Here is a 15,252-nt window from a genome sequence, read left to right as displayed (position 1 = left end):
TTATAGATGACGCTGACCTCAGTTCAAGCTGGTCAAGAGTCAGCAGCTTGATAACTAGCTTTAAAGTTTAAGCAGTTAAATCAAATAGCGATGTATCTTAGCTGAACTCTGACTTTCAAATGTTTGTCACGTCCACTTTCTCCTCAGGTCAGAAGTCATTTCTCTGCCCAGGTAAAACTTACACGTTTTAATACCAAAATATAATGGTTCATTTTAATTCCGGTTGATAGTGAGTTCCACATTCCACAGATTCAATAAAATATATTATTTTTATTTTAGGATATTCAGAAATGGTTTTATTATATTTATTTTATTCAGTTTTTCCAATTTTCTAAACAGTTTGCCTGAACTGAAATTTGATGAACATGACTTGCACCTGGTTGCTGGTTGGACTTTTCTAAGGCAAATATATTTGCACTGATCATGTCACGTTCTGTGTCTTCTCCCATGCTTTTATTTTGTTATTGCCTGTTCGTCTCATGTTCCTTTGTTCCCACCAGCTTAATAGCCTGCACGCAGGAGCTCGTTTGATGATCAAGCCTCGCAGATTTCTACACCCAGTAGTGATGTGCGGATCGATCCTGAAATACAGATACCTCCGATACCGGATCTTGATTCTCTATAATTGATTCTCAAACCAAAATATCGATACTTTCAATACTTAAGTAATTTGAGGTCATGTATATCCTTAACATGAACACGATGAAAAGTAACCAAACTATTGCATAAGCGTCACAGTCAAGACTCGATCATGGTCAGTGCTGCTGAATGGGCGACCTTTAGTGGAGACGTGTGGAGCTACTTCAGCGCCACAAACAACCAAGAAGCTGAGTGTGACTGTCGAAAAACAATACGACGTTCTGGCAACACAACAAACATGGTGAAACACTTAAGGTTAAACCACGCAGTTCAGTACTATGCATCGATGAGGTCAAAGGAGGAGGAGTGTTCAGTGTCCGCCACAGGTGCAGCTGCCAGGACAAGACAGAGGTCTCTGGCGGAGTCATTCCATGCAGCAGGCAGGCAATATCCAGGTAAAGTAAAGTGATAAATAATATAACAAATAATAATAATAGTGATAGTATGTGTATGGCTGAAATAATCTCACTCATCCTAACTTTAGCCTAGATTAATTTATGTCAAGATTCCTAGGTAGTTCACCTTTAAAAGTAGATCTTTTAAATTATACAGTGCAATGACAAACTGTAAAAGATGAATACAACATACAACAACATAAAAGATGAATACATATATAATATTATATATATATATAATATTGTATTATTTTCAATCAAACTTTAACGGTTAAATTAATATATATAACTTGAATTAATTATTGATATTAATTTAACAGTGCAATTATTGTGGTAAGATTTGTTTAAATATTTTACTAGCAATTTCAGTTTTGAGTGGCCAGTATAATAATTCAAATATCTACAGAAAGGGGATACATCCCCTTTCTGTAGATAGTTGAACCTAGTAACTGGGAATAACCTGGGAATTACAGCCACGTATGTATCGGCAGAGAGAGTCTTTTCAAAGACAGGGGAGGTTCTGAGTAGTGATGGGTAGATGAGGCATCCTGTATCGTTTCGACACAGTGACACACTGTATTGACACTGTGTTGACACTGTGTTGCTGAATACTGACACCTGGTGGACTTGCAGGAAACATTTGACAGGGTCATCTGACACTGATCTGTCAAACCAATTTCATCCAATTCCATTGATTAGGCATTTGCATTCACATTATTTTTACATATACGTAATTTCATTAAAAAAAAAAAATCTTTGATATTCGACACACAGTTGATAAATTAAGTGAACATCTGTCTGAATGCCTCAGTAAAAGTGTTGTGAATGACAATGGACTCATTGTAATTAAAGATTTTTATTTTTTCAAAAATAGTTTCTCCAGCGTTTTGTTATTCAGTCTATTTCTTTTTTTTGAGGCAATTTACCCCGCCTTTGAGAAGATCCTCTCACAAGGCACTGAAGAGGCCGGTGTGCACAACACCTGTGTGGCCAATATAAATAGGTGAGGGAACGTTGCCTCCATGGACTTCCAGTATAAGAGCGGGTCTTCCGTACGTGCAACGTGTCCTGTTGACAGATGCGCTTCCTTATAAACACAGTTTGGCGCGGGACCGCTGTGTCGACACGGTTCCGGTAGTGGTCACGTGACTTTCTTAAAGCGGTACGCGCACCGACACGGGGTTTGCCCTGGAAGCTCGGCGCACGCATCGACGCCTCAGTGTCGCTGGACCCATCACTAGTTCTGAGCAAAAAAACGGAACAGACTAAAGGGCGTGTGAGAGTATTTCCTTGTGTGTGAGTGTGATTTAGATCCACCTCCGAGCGCTTTTCGTTATTTGGGCCTCGTGAGTAACCTCCGAGTGCGTCTTTTGTTGTCCCTCATAGTCAGGTTTGGTATTCATCGCCTGTTTTCTGCTTTCAGGGTTTTCCCTGGCCTTGTTTGTGTTTCCTCACTCTGCGTTTGGTGTGACGTCCTCAGTTCATCCCCAAGTCCCTGAATGAATGAATTAAGTGCTGTCTGGTTCCATCCACTCCCAATCAGTGATGCCAGTAACATGTTACTGAGTAAGAGTAACAGCTTACTCACTCACGAGTAATCTAACGCGTTACGATTCCAAAAAAAGTAATCAAATTAAAGTGACTTATCTAAGTCACCATGTGTTGCTATTGTTGCCATTGTTGGGAAGCGAAATGTTTTTGTACAACTGCGTCTTTGGGCATGACGTCATGTGCGGGACACAACAATCACGTTTTGAACACGTGGGTAGCTCACAACACAAGCACAAGCATCTGATTGTAGCTTAAAAAATAAAAAATATTTCCCTACATTTTATTGTATAAATGGCAATATGTCATTTCGTTTTTTGTTTTTTTTTTTTCATCATTTTTGTGAGTGGTTTTTGCTCCATTGGGTTAGAGTGTGTCAAAGCAAAACATTGGCTGTACATTCACATAACTGAGATTGTGCTAAAAAAAAATGATCCTAAACATGGAAAAAAACACTGCACCCCCAAGAACTCCAACCTCAAAATTGACAAAAGATATTCTTTAGTCAATGAGAGCTGGCGTAGCCTTGCTCACAGCCCCGCAGCTCTGCAGCTTCGTGTTGGGGTTTACCCCGGTGAACGAGAGGGTCGCGTCCCTACGCCTACGGGTTGGGGACAGGTGTCTCACAGCGGTCGCGGCTTACGGGCCGAACAGCAGTGCAGACTACCCGGCTTTCTTGGAGTCACTGGGAGGGGTACTCGACAGTGCCCCAACCGGGGACTCCATTGTTCTACTGGGAGATTTCAACGCCCACATAGGCGATGACAGCAAACGAACACCATGTTTGAGCACAAGGGTGTCCATAAGTGCTCATGGCACCAGGACACCCTTGGCCGGAGGTCTATGATAGACTTTGTGATCGTGTCATCTGACCTTCGGCCACGTTTCTCGGACACTCGGGTGAAAAGAGGGGCAGAGCTGTCAACCGATCACCACCTGGTGGTGAGTGCGATCCGCTGGCAGGGGAGGAAGCCGGTCAGACCGGGCAGGCCCAAACGTATTGTGAGGGTCTGCTGGGAACGCCTGGCGGAACCCACTGTCCGTGGCGTCTTTAACTCCCACCTCCGGGAGAGTTTCTCCCAGATCCCGAGGGAGGTAGGTGACATGGAGTCTGAGTGGTCCATGTTCTCCTCCTCCATTGTCAGTGCAGCTGCACGTAGTTGCGGTCGCAAGGTCTCCGGTGCCTGTCATGGCGGCAATCCCCGAACCCGGTGGTGGACACCGAAAGTAAGGAATGCCGTCAGGCTGAAGAAGGAGTCCAATCGGGTCTTGATGGTCTGTGGGACTCCTGAGGCAGCTGACGCGTACCTGCAGGCCAAACGTGCTACTTCCCATGCAGTCTTGGAGGCAAAAACTCGGGTCTGGGAGGAGTTCGCTTACCTCAATTGGTGATGTTGTCGGGCGTTGGAAAGAATACTTTGAGCATGGAGCATGGTTCGCATTGCCGGCAGTAAATCAGACCTGTTCCCGGTGCTTGCTGGTCTCCGCCAGGGCTGCCCTTTGTCACCGGTTCTGTTCATTACTTTTATGGACAGAATTTCTAGGCGTAGCCAGGGGTCGGAGGGGATCCGGTTCGGGAACCACAGAATTTCATCTCTGCCATTTGCGGACGATGTTGTTCTGCTGGCTTCATCGGACCGGGACCTTCAGCATGCGCTGGGGCGGTTTGCAGCCGAGTGTGAAGCGGCCGGGATGAGGATCAGTGCCTCCAAGTCTGAGGCCATGGTTCTCGACTGGAATAAGGTGGTTTGCTCTCTCCGGGTCGGTGGAGAGTTCTTGCTCTGGAGTTTAAGTATCTCGGGGTCTTGTTCTCGAGTGAGGGAAAAGGGGAGCGTGAGATTGATAGACGGGTTGGTGCAGCGGCAGCAGTGATGTGGTCGCTGTATTGGACTGGGAGGAGACCCCGGGGAAGACCCAGGACTCGCTGGAGAGATGATGTCTCCGCTCTGGCCTGGGAATGCCTCGGGATCCCCCGGGAGGAGCTGGAGGAGGTTTGGGCTTCCCTGCTCCGAATGCTGCCTCCGCGACCCGACCCCGGATAAGCAGCAGAACAAGGTGAAGGTGAATGATGTTACTCTCAAAAAGGTTGAGTGACTGGGTGCTGACTCTTGACACGTCTGAATAAAGGTCATTTTAATCATTAGGGTGGTTCAATGTTCTTATTACGGTGATAAACAAAAATCATAAACCTTTTATTGGTCAGATCAAAGTGTTCGCTAGTGTTCCTCCATTAATAATTAATAAGGAGGACGTGTGATGTTGGATGTAAGGAAGGTGTTGCCATCTGACCTCTTTCATTTTGACAAACACAGAATTTGACTGGGCATCATTCACATCAGGTAAGATTTGATTTGCATCTTATTGTGTTTTATGTACATCAAATACTGGATAAAACACATGGTGACTGCAGGTCAGGCTCAGCTGCATCTTGATGTTCACTGTTCGTCTGTGTTGCTTTATTACTGATTCAACCTCTTGTTGAGAATAGTAAATGATGTATTGTACTGTGGTCCGTAACCACGTGCTTTTTTCCATGTACCTGTAGGTCAACCAGGAGGAAGGAGACGTAAATAAATAACTGTAATTATCTGTGAAGAGCTCCTGCTGCCTCTGACAGCTATGTTTACAAGCTTGGAAATTATGTTTAACTTCTTTAACATTCAAATAAATAGTACAGGTTCATATTAAATTTGACCTTTGACCTCAGCAAGCATCACTCAGATCAGATCAGTGAGCTTTGTGGCTGCAGAGTCACAGATTTAAGGCATATTTACACAACACACCAAAGTGAAAACACAAAACATTATTGTGAAAATAAAAAAAAACAAAACTTGCAATAGTCAACTACAGGTCAAGGTCACTTGATCCTAGGTAAATTTCAACCACTCTGCTGTGCAGTTCATCATCCAGCCAATCAACTCTCTCATAGGTTAAGATGCATTCAGGGTGCAGAAAAAAAATCAGTCAATAAATAGAAATTCTAACAAACAGGCAGGGGAGCACAGAGAGTCAGAGTATGATCAAATTGCTCTGCCTTATGTTCAGGATTTTCGTAGGTGGTTGATTGCACAGCAAAATTAATTGTTAACACTTGACAACAGTGAGCTGGGGACCGCACTGCCCCCTACCTCGAGGGATTGTCAGTTTACTCCATTAATGGTGCTCTGAACTCAAATAAGGGTCAACAGAGGTGAAGGTATCCTCCACCTGCCCATTCTCTTGTGCAGAATCCCACACATCTAACAGCTTTGTAACAACTGTGTATTTCCATTTCTCAGTCAATGCAATATAGTCATTTGATAAATGTGAGGTTTGGTCTGCTGTTTTAGGGTGAGAGGCAAATAGACTGCCCTGTGATCCATAAAATTTAGATTTGCTCCAAAATAATTGGTAGAATTTTTATTTATTTATTTATTTTTGCCTAGGTGAAGACCCTCTGCACACATTTGGGTTGTAATCCTCCTGTTGACAATCCCTGTGCCAGACTGTTTAGTTCGATGCCAAAGTCAGACGCATCTCTCATGGAAAACTGCAGTGATCATGTAGTAAAAAGTAGTAAAAAATTTTCAATTGTTGTCCACATTGTTGAAATAGTACATGCATTTCCAAAAACTATTTCAACAAATAGCTGAACTTGGATTTACTCCTGCTCATAATGCATATGGAGGTAAATATCTGAGTCAATTTCCGGACAATAAGCAGCTACTTTTTTATCGCGGCCTGAGCCCTGCGGCTTATATATGGATTTTTTCAGGCTGAAATCAGATTATATCAGATGCGGTGAAAGCAGAGGCGTTTTATTCACCCTTAAAGACCTTAAAAACCATTGTTTCCATCCATGTGTCCACAGCTGTCTAGATCTCCTGGAGGTCTGGAATCAAAAAGAAGCAGCTGAGACCGGCAGTGGTGTCTGAAACTTTGGGCACACGGGTGAAAACAACACATTTTGAGGGCATTAATGTGAATAAAAGATGTGAGACGCTGTCTTGAAAAAAAAAGCATTCAGCTCAAAAGTCACCAGCGAGTCGGCTTTGGGCTACTGACTTGTGCCCGTCTGGAGAGCTGCACCTTGTCTATTGTAAGGGCAATGTGGCCAAGTCAAGATGCTCCGTATTACGCACCTTGTTTCCGCTACTTCCTTACTCTCGATGCAGGACCCCGTTTCCAAATCTAGTTTTTAAAAGCGTTTCTAAGCCGATGCACCACTGACCTGTCCACAGCGCAGACAGCACCACTGCACCTGCACCTTACAGACTGGTGCAGTTTATGTATGAACAAGATCGATTTTCCTTCTTAAATGCTGTGGGTGCGCCTAATTTTTCCGTGCGCTCTATAGTCTACAATATTAAATAAAACCAGATCAGAAAGAGTCACAGACCGGGCAAAACAAAGCGAAGTCGAAATGTCCAAAATCAAAGCAGAACAAACAGAGACAAAAACACAAGGAACAGAAATAGTAAATCAGAGAACAAACCATGAAACTCGTGGAAACAGAGGAAGGAACAGAACACCAACTCAGGCACCAGGGTTTCAGAAAGATAAATCAAAATAAACAAGCACGGGGAGGTGAAAGACTGAACGAGGAGAGCCACTTCACCACAGGAGCAAGAGGAGACGATCTGGCACACATTGCGGGAGTCCAGGTGTTCTTATACGCAGGTGATCAGAGGATGATCGGCTCCAACCGTGTGACACAGGAACAGGAAGAACGGAGGGAGAAAACAAAAACAGGACTCAAGGGACCAAAATAAAAGCGGATTATGACAATTTCAGAACGATGTCCCTGTGAATGCCGTCTCTTAGTCTTAACAAATTGACACCAATTGAATGTCCTCAGCTCATTTCACATTTCAGTTTTGGACATTTTACATATGTACAGTGAATTACTTGCTTAGGGATTGAATATAATGTAATATCTCATTCACTGTGGACTGATCTTCAACTCAGGTAACGAACACGTGTGTGAATCAATTTACTATACTTGACAGTTAAAGAGGTTAGAGAGTAGTTTTAAAAAATGTTCTTCCAACATGGTCAACATGAGGTGTGTTGCTGATTTAAGGTTGTAAGGAATTGGACAAAGCATAGGCAGAGAACATGGCTTCAGTGAATAAAGATGAAGATGAAGGTATGTGTTGTCATTGTTATTTAATCATCTTTCAAACACGATGAGAGAAGTTCAACAAAGGTGGTCGACATTGCCCAGAAAAGGAGGGGAGTGAACAATGTCATATCGATAAAATACTTAGCTGACCAGCCACTTACTGTAAGTACTGGCTAAACCAATGGATCATGTCGTATCATTAAACCAACAACCACGTCTTGTAATTTTCTTGGAAAAACAAATGATTGTAACCACCAGAGAGAAGGAAGTTCAGGACAAATCTGCACATCAGCTTTGTCGCAAGTGAGAACACCACTAATATCAGGTCTGTAATCTGTTCACCACAGTTATCACATCAAAGATGAAGTTTGTTTACTCAGACTGAAGCTCGCACAGCTGCACATCATCAAGTCCATTCATAGTTGAGCTAAACAGCTACATGCACGACCGTTTAACGCATCATCCACAAAGTGTAGTGCGAGGAAGAGAAATTCCAGTTGCGCTCGCATAGTCTCCAAAAGTCTGGTCTTAGCCAGACCTTTGTTTTTCTGCGTCTTTGTGTGTCTGTGGTCATTGATATATTTTATTTTAATTCTTTTACAAGTTTGGCGAAGAGACTCATGCCTTCAATGTTACTTGTTCATAAAAGCCATGAGTCCCAGACTTCCGGGTCTTAACTGGAAAACAACCACCAAAAACCCCAAAAAATGTCATCAAAATAGAAAAGGTCACAAAATATTTTTTTTTACAATATGATTTGACAACACCAATACAAACTATGGATTAGTGATGCTGGGATCCCTTGAGTCTTGAATGTTGACCAACTCAACATTCAAGACTGGCACCATGAGTGGTAAGAAATCCAACGAACCGACGGTGGTTGACTTCTGGCAGGCATTTTAGAAGGGAGAGCGGGATTGGCAAATTGGGATCAGGTGTGTGCAAGTCTGCCGATGGTGGGAAAAGAGGGAGACGCCCCCAATCCTGGAAGAGAGAGGTATTCATCTGGTTTGCAATACCACACAGAAGCATAGCTAACAACAACTTCAATTCTAATGCAATAAGTATCTTCCTGTTAAACCCATAAATGGCTTCATTTGCTAGCGGAGGATGAACAAAAAAACTCATGATGCGTGCAAAAACCATAAGACTCTTGGCCTCTGGTGCCCCCCGGTCCAGACGGACAGAAAATAATGAAGTCGATGATCGGACGACAGTGATTGAAAGTGGTTTGATGGTATGAGGAAAGAAAAGGAAAATTCATGAGGATTTGTTTTATTTATGTTTGTGCTCACCACTGATTCCAGGAATTTGATCACTGCTGCTTTTGTTTTTCATGAAACAAAATATGTCAATTATTATTTCACACATGCCTTTACATGCATTTTGACTACTCAATGAATTCTATTCATAACACCGTCGCCAAAACACCATAACACCGTAACTGTCACAGGGCTCAGAAATGAGAGGAGACTCAATTGCAGGAAGTAAGAGAGGCGAGGCAGTTAACGGAACAACACAGCATTTAATAAACAAAAATGTCAGCCAACACAAACGGGACGCAGCCCAAAGTCCATAACGACAACTAAAGGAGTCTCCAACGGAGAATAAATGACAATCAAGGTCAGGAATTGTCCAAAGTCCAAACAAAGAGTTCGCAAGGAGGATCGGGCACGAGGAGGAACAGGAACTAAAAAATGAGAGGTCAGAGTCAGGATAAAACTTACAAAAATACTCAGGTGCAAGGCAGTCCAGGAGGAAAAGTAGCGATCCGAAGAATGAAAAGTCCAGCATACCACACATGAAAACGTTCACGACCTGGCGCTGCACTGTCATCCAGCTACTCCTTAAGAAGCTGTGGAAAATTAGGGGAAATGAGGTGCAGCTGCCACTCGTGCCCGACCTGTCAAGACAAACCACACACAGGAAACGGGGAAGTGTCCATACAAAATAAAAGCACAACAGGAGGGGACATGACAGTAACGCAGCCATCTGACTAAATATTAATGACTTCCTGAACTTTTGTTATATTTTATTTTCACGTTATACTAAGTAGATCTATTTTATTACAGTTCTGCTGGATGTTCTAACCACACTTCGACTGGAGGAACACAATCCCAACAAGCTCTCAGTCCATTTCCTCTTGGAGATAAAGAGAAGCTATAATCAATCGGATGAAGCTTTAACTTTGAACCAACTTCCATTCCACTTTCTCACAAAACTATTCAAACTCAACACTGACTACTGGAGCCACACAACATCGATGAACAAAACTGAGGTAGACTTATACAATGAAGAAGATGAAGACGATGAAGATCAGGTCACTGCAGACGACAATGTTCATCCTCTGGACCTCATAGTTGCTCTGTTCCTCTGTGCTGACAGCTGTTTGCAGCAGGAAATGGCCCTCAAAATGTCAATGTGTCAGTTTTCTCTTCCTCTCTTGTTACCACCCACTGAGAACAGTCAGTGCACACTCATGCTTTGGGCTCTGAGAGGAATCATAAAAGAGTGGCAGCCGCATGGTTTGTCAGAGTCAAGAGGGTTCAAGGAGAACTACATCGTCCAGGAAGGAATTCCTCTCATTTCCTTTGTGAGGCTGAAAAACTGCTCCTTATCCAAATCTCAGATTTTAAATCAAGTCCTGAGTCGTGGCCAACAGAGTCACAGCATGTTCATCCACAGAGAGATGAAGGGAGGAGCCCGTCAGAGGAAAATATCTGCTGGTCTGGTTGAGGTTTGTTGGTTTCTCCCCAGTGGAAGAGAAAATCTTGATGTTTTCTCCAATCCAGTTGCATTTGCAAACCTGCGAGGAGACATCTCAGAGTCCCAAACACAATTCACTTTCCTCATGGAGGTGTCCACTGCTGTGTTTGTTTTCCTGGACAGAGTGGAAGAGGCTGAAAACCAAACTCTCAGATCAGTGGGAAATCTAAAATCTAAAATATTCCTTGTGGTGAATCGCACTAACAATCGTGAAAACATGGAGACTGTGAAGAAAACATTGAAGGAGCTGGAGTTACCATTTAACTATGTCCACATTAAGGATTGTGGACAAAATACAACAGAGTTTTCAAAAAAACTGTGTTCCTGCGTAAGTACTTTAGCGTTTACTGTTTTAATTTTGGATTTGGACACCATCAGTGTTGAGAACATGCGTGACACTGCCGTTAGCTTAGATCTGTCTGTGGATGAAGATCAAACTCTGCAGCAGAAAGAGACAGCAGAGAAGATCTTTGGTGATGTTCGAAGTATTCCAGAGTTCAAGAATCAACAACTTCCTTTGCAAGGAAAAGAGTGGAAATCACTCGCTCGATTAGAAAGAGAGGAATGTCGCATCAAAGTGACAGCTGATGTTGGAATTCAACAGCTTAAATCCAAGAGCAGAGCACAGCAGCTGAAGTTCCGGCAAACACAAGCAAGAAAAAAGCTCTCCAGAGGAGTCACCATGTTCATTGAAACATTATTATCCAGTGATAAAGAACAAAGAGGCTGTTTTCTGAGATGGATGCAGTTCTTGTTCAACTCTCATTCACAACACGTGCTAACTGAGCTACGGCAACAGTTCAAAGAGCAACGCAACAGAAAAGATGCAGCACGTGTGGCAGAGTTGGATCAGAAGTTAGTTGACAGTTCATTGGGACTGGAGCATTACATGAGAGAAATGGGGCTGATTTTTGAGTTTTCCTCGCCTCTCCAAAACCTTGAGAAGCTTCCAGGTCTGGCTGCAGACCTGCTGCTGGATGGTTATCCATTAGAGCTCCTGGATGGAGAAGCCTCCAACATCCCTCAGAGATGGATCTCACATGTGCTGATGGAGCTGCACCAGAAGGTTGGAGGGAGAAGCCGACTGTTGGTGCTGACTGTGTTGGGAGTTCAAAGTTCAGGGAAGTCCACACTTCTGAACACCATGTTTGGAGTTAGATTTCCTGTCAGCAATGGGCGCTGCACCAGAGGAGCCTACATGCTCTTTCTGAAGGTTGGAGAGGACATGCAATGTGGCTTTGACTTCATCCTTCTTATCGACACAGAGGGTCTGAAATCTCCTGAGTTAGCTCAGCTTGATGACAGTTATGAGCACGACAACCAACTGGCAACCTTTGTCATTGGCCTGAGTGACATCACCATCATCAACCTTGCCATGGAGAACGCTACTGAGATGAAACTTGTTCTTCAGATTTTCATTCACGCCTCTTTGAGGATGAAAGAAATTCGTAAAAAGCCCATTTGTTATTTTGTGCACCAGAATGTAGCAGGTGTTTCAGCTCATGGAAAGAACACAGATGGAAGAAACCGTTTGTTGGACCACCTGAATGAAATGACTCGAATTGCATCTAAAATGGAGCATAAGTCTGTTGTTCAGGCCTTCACTGATGTGCTGGATTACAACGTGGACACCAACAACTGGTACATCCCAGGACTCTGGCATGGAACCCCACCAATGGCACCTGTCAACACAGGTTACAGTGAAGCTGTGGCAGATTTCAAGAACAAGCTTCTGGAGACTGTTAAACACAACCAGGACAGTGAACTCTCAACAATCCCAGAGTTCATTGAACTCATCAGAAGTATGTGGAGAGCAGTGTGGAGGATTCCCTCTGTGCAACACTGAGTGCCTGTATATTTGTTAAGATCGTTGACTAATTTCGGAAACAAATGGACACTTAACTTTCACTACCATCTTGTCAACCTGCAATGGCCCTTTTTCTCCCACAGAATACACCATTGAAGGTTAACAGACACACTGCAGGGAAATGAAGGAGATTTACCCAAACTCAGTGGGATGTCAACTGTAGGAGTGGTTTGAAGACTCCTTCCCCTAAAGTGACCAGAGTGAAGCTGTGCAAGCAATGAACTGATCTGATGTCACCTGAGTGACTAAAGTGACAAATCAGCTGACACGTGTCAACTGTGTCTCACCCTCTGATCATATTTCAGACCCAATGACACCAGTAATAACAGCAAAATGAAGCTAAACAGATGAGGTGTCAGGGGAGAGGAGGAGAAAACATTTCTCCATCAATTGCAAATGAAAACTCCCATCCAACCTCTCGAGTTTTTGGCATCTTTCCAACCCTTTCATGGCAACTTCATCCCAGCTCAACTCCTTCTTCCATCTGGGTTGCAAGCTGATTCTTCGAGATCCCTGATGGTTGCCGACCGCTGACAAGGTTGTTTTGATTCATCTTTTTTTCTGTCTCCGTCAATCCTAATTGTCCGTCAATAAATCCCATGGAATGAGATTTGTCTTCACGTTATTTAGTGTCTATTATAATCAATTAGGGCCTCTGATCAGCACAAGAACATCATGACAGAAGCGGTGACTTTATATCGAGAGACTGATTCATCTGATTCAAATAACTGAGTAACTAAAGTTAAGCTGATTTCAGGTGTCAACCTAAACTTTATAATGGTGTCCTCTAGTCTGACACAACTGGACCTGAGCAACAATGATCTCTTTGATCCAGGAGTGGAGCTGCTGTCTGCTGGACTGAAGAGTCCACACTGTCACCTGGAGACTCTCAGGTCAGAACACATCATCTCCTCTCTTCAGTTCTGCTCCACCACTGGACGGTTCTTCTGCTCTCATGGTTTTCTAAAACACTGTTTCTCCTTCATTACAGTCTGTCATGGTGCATGATCTCAGAGAGAGGCTGTGCTTCTCTGGCCTTAGCTCTGACCTCTAACCCCTCCCATCTGAGAGAGCTGGACCTGAGCTACAACTATCCAGAAGGATCAGGACTGGAGCTGCTGTCTGCTGGACTGGAGAGTCCAGGAGAGTGTGATTAGGTCATTCTTCCACTCAGTAAAGAGTCCCATGTGTCAGGAATGGGTTACTTGAGGAGCCCGTCACATGTCTGTGGTAAGCTTGTGTTCCTGAGACAAAAAGTTCAAGGAACTCGAGTGGGAGCCAACCGTCAGGTCCCTCATCAGGAAGGCCCAGCAGAGAATGTTCTTCTAGTGGCATATAGGACAATTTTGGCTGCCGTCAAAGTTGCTGGTGGAGTTCTACACGGCCATCATCCAGTCCATCCTCACCTCCTCTATCACTGTCTGGTACAACAGCACCACCTCCAGGGACAAGAGCAGACTGCAGCCCATCATACGTTCTGCTGAGAAGGTGATGGTTGCAGCCTGCCACCTCTTCAGGACCTGTATGTCTCCAGGACCCAGAGACGTGCAGATGATAGATCGATGGATGGATGGATAGATAGATACTTTATTAATCTCCGAAGAGAAATTCCCTTTTCCAGCAGCATGTATTTGTCCATTTTATCATCCTCCCCGAGATATGTTGTAGAGCCGAATGCTGGCCTCGGTTTGTTTAAGTGATCTCTGGCACATTAAGCAGAACGGCGCAATTCGACTATTGGAATCACTGAGGGCCAAATGTATCCACACTCCTCCCCGTGGATAAACAAGGTATTGCAGCTCAGGCTGTTCCACGCTGACAAGTCATCCCTGGGGATTAAATTAACGCGGGGGGCCTGCGGGGGTCCATGAAAGGATCTGTGACAGATCTGTCATGGAGCCACTATGGAAAGCTGGGATCTTTCAAATGACTTCATCTGTAATTTGCTTCAATGTCACCAATAACTTGACGCCGGCATCCGAAACAGTCTTCATCATCAGACTCATGTACAAAGATTCTCTGGAAGAGTGGAGAGGCTGAGTTAAGTTCCAAAATCCTGATAATAACGATTTAAATTTAGCAAAGAATCTGACTGAGCACAGTCAAGTCCAAAAATAAATAAATAAATAAAAACAATCAGAGCTCTTAGACGGAATGAAATGACAAGCGACCCAAATGAGAGGGAACTAGAGGGAGGGGACGACAAAACAGATGACAGACAAAAATAGAAATCTGACTTCTGAAACAGCATCCCAAGATTGCAGGCTTCACTATTGATAACACTGTGATAGGTAAGGTTGAGATCAGTTGTGAGAAGATGAATTGTGAGATGGATTTTGTTTTGCAAGTGACTTGTGAGTTCAACAAGCCAATCCTGGTTTGGGACAAGCATGAGAAGCGTGTCAGAGTCCTGGGATCAAGGCGTGTGGTGACGACTTGCAAAGCCCGTCAGGAGTTGCCAGTGTTCGACCATGCCAGACACTGCACCTTCTGTTCACCCATGAGGTCCTCCGGGAATATACAGGACTGTCAGAAAATTAGAATATTGTGATAAAGTTATTTCTACTATATCTTATTATTTTCTGTAATGCAATTTAAAAAAAACAAAAATGTCATTACAAATCAACTGAAATATTGCAAGCCTTTTATTATTTTAATATTGCTGATTATGACTTACAGCTTAAGAGAACTCAAAAATCCTGTCTCAAAATATTAGAATATTTCCTCAGACCAAGTAAAATATATATAACAGCAACACAAAATCAGTCATTTGAAAATGTCCATTAATGCACTCAGTACTTGGTGGGAATCCTTTTGCAGGGATTACTGCATCAATGCGGCGTGGCATGGAGGCAACCAGCCTGTGGCATTGCTGAGGTGTCATGGATGCCCAGGATGCTTCAATAGCGGCCTTCAGCTCATTTGCACTGTTG

At 43.6% G+C, this 15,252-nt stretch overlaps 1 protein-coding gene across 1 annotated transcript; it reads left to right on the top strand.

Moving 5' to 3' along the window:
- Positions 1-8,532: 8,532 nt before the first annotated feature.
- Positions 8,533-12,298, top strand: LOC128751225 (up-regulator of cell proliferation-like). Its single transcript, XM_053852112.1, has 2 exons — positions 8,533-8,539; positions 9,759-12,298. The coding sequence occupies exons 1-2, from the start codon at positions 8,533-8,535 to the stop codon at positions 12,296-12,298; spliced, it is 2,547 nt and encodes an 848-aa protein (XP_053708087.1).
- The last annotated feature ends 2,954 nt before the right edge of the window (positions 12,299-15,252 follow it).

The sequence above is a fragment of the Synchiropus splendidus genome, chromosome 1 (genome assembly GCF_027744825.2).
Source record: "Synchiropus splendidus isolate RoL2022-P1 chromosome 1, RoL_Sspl_1.0, whole genome shotgun sequence".
Classification (NCBI taxonomy): domain Eukaryota; kingdom Metazoa; phylum Chordata; class Actinopteri; order Syngnathiformes; family Callionymidae; genus Synchiropus; species Synchiropus splendidus.
The sequence above is the reverse complement of the archived record's forward strand: the minus strand, read 5'-3'. Positions and strand labels throughout refer to the sequence as shown.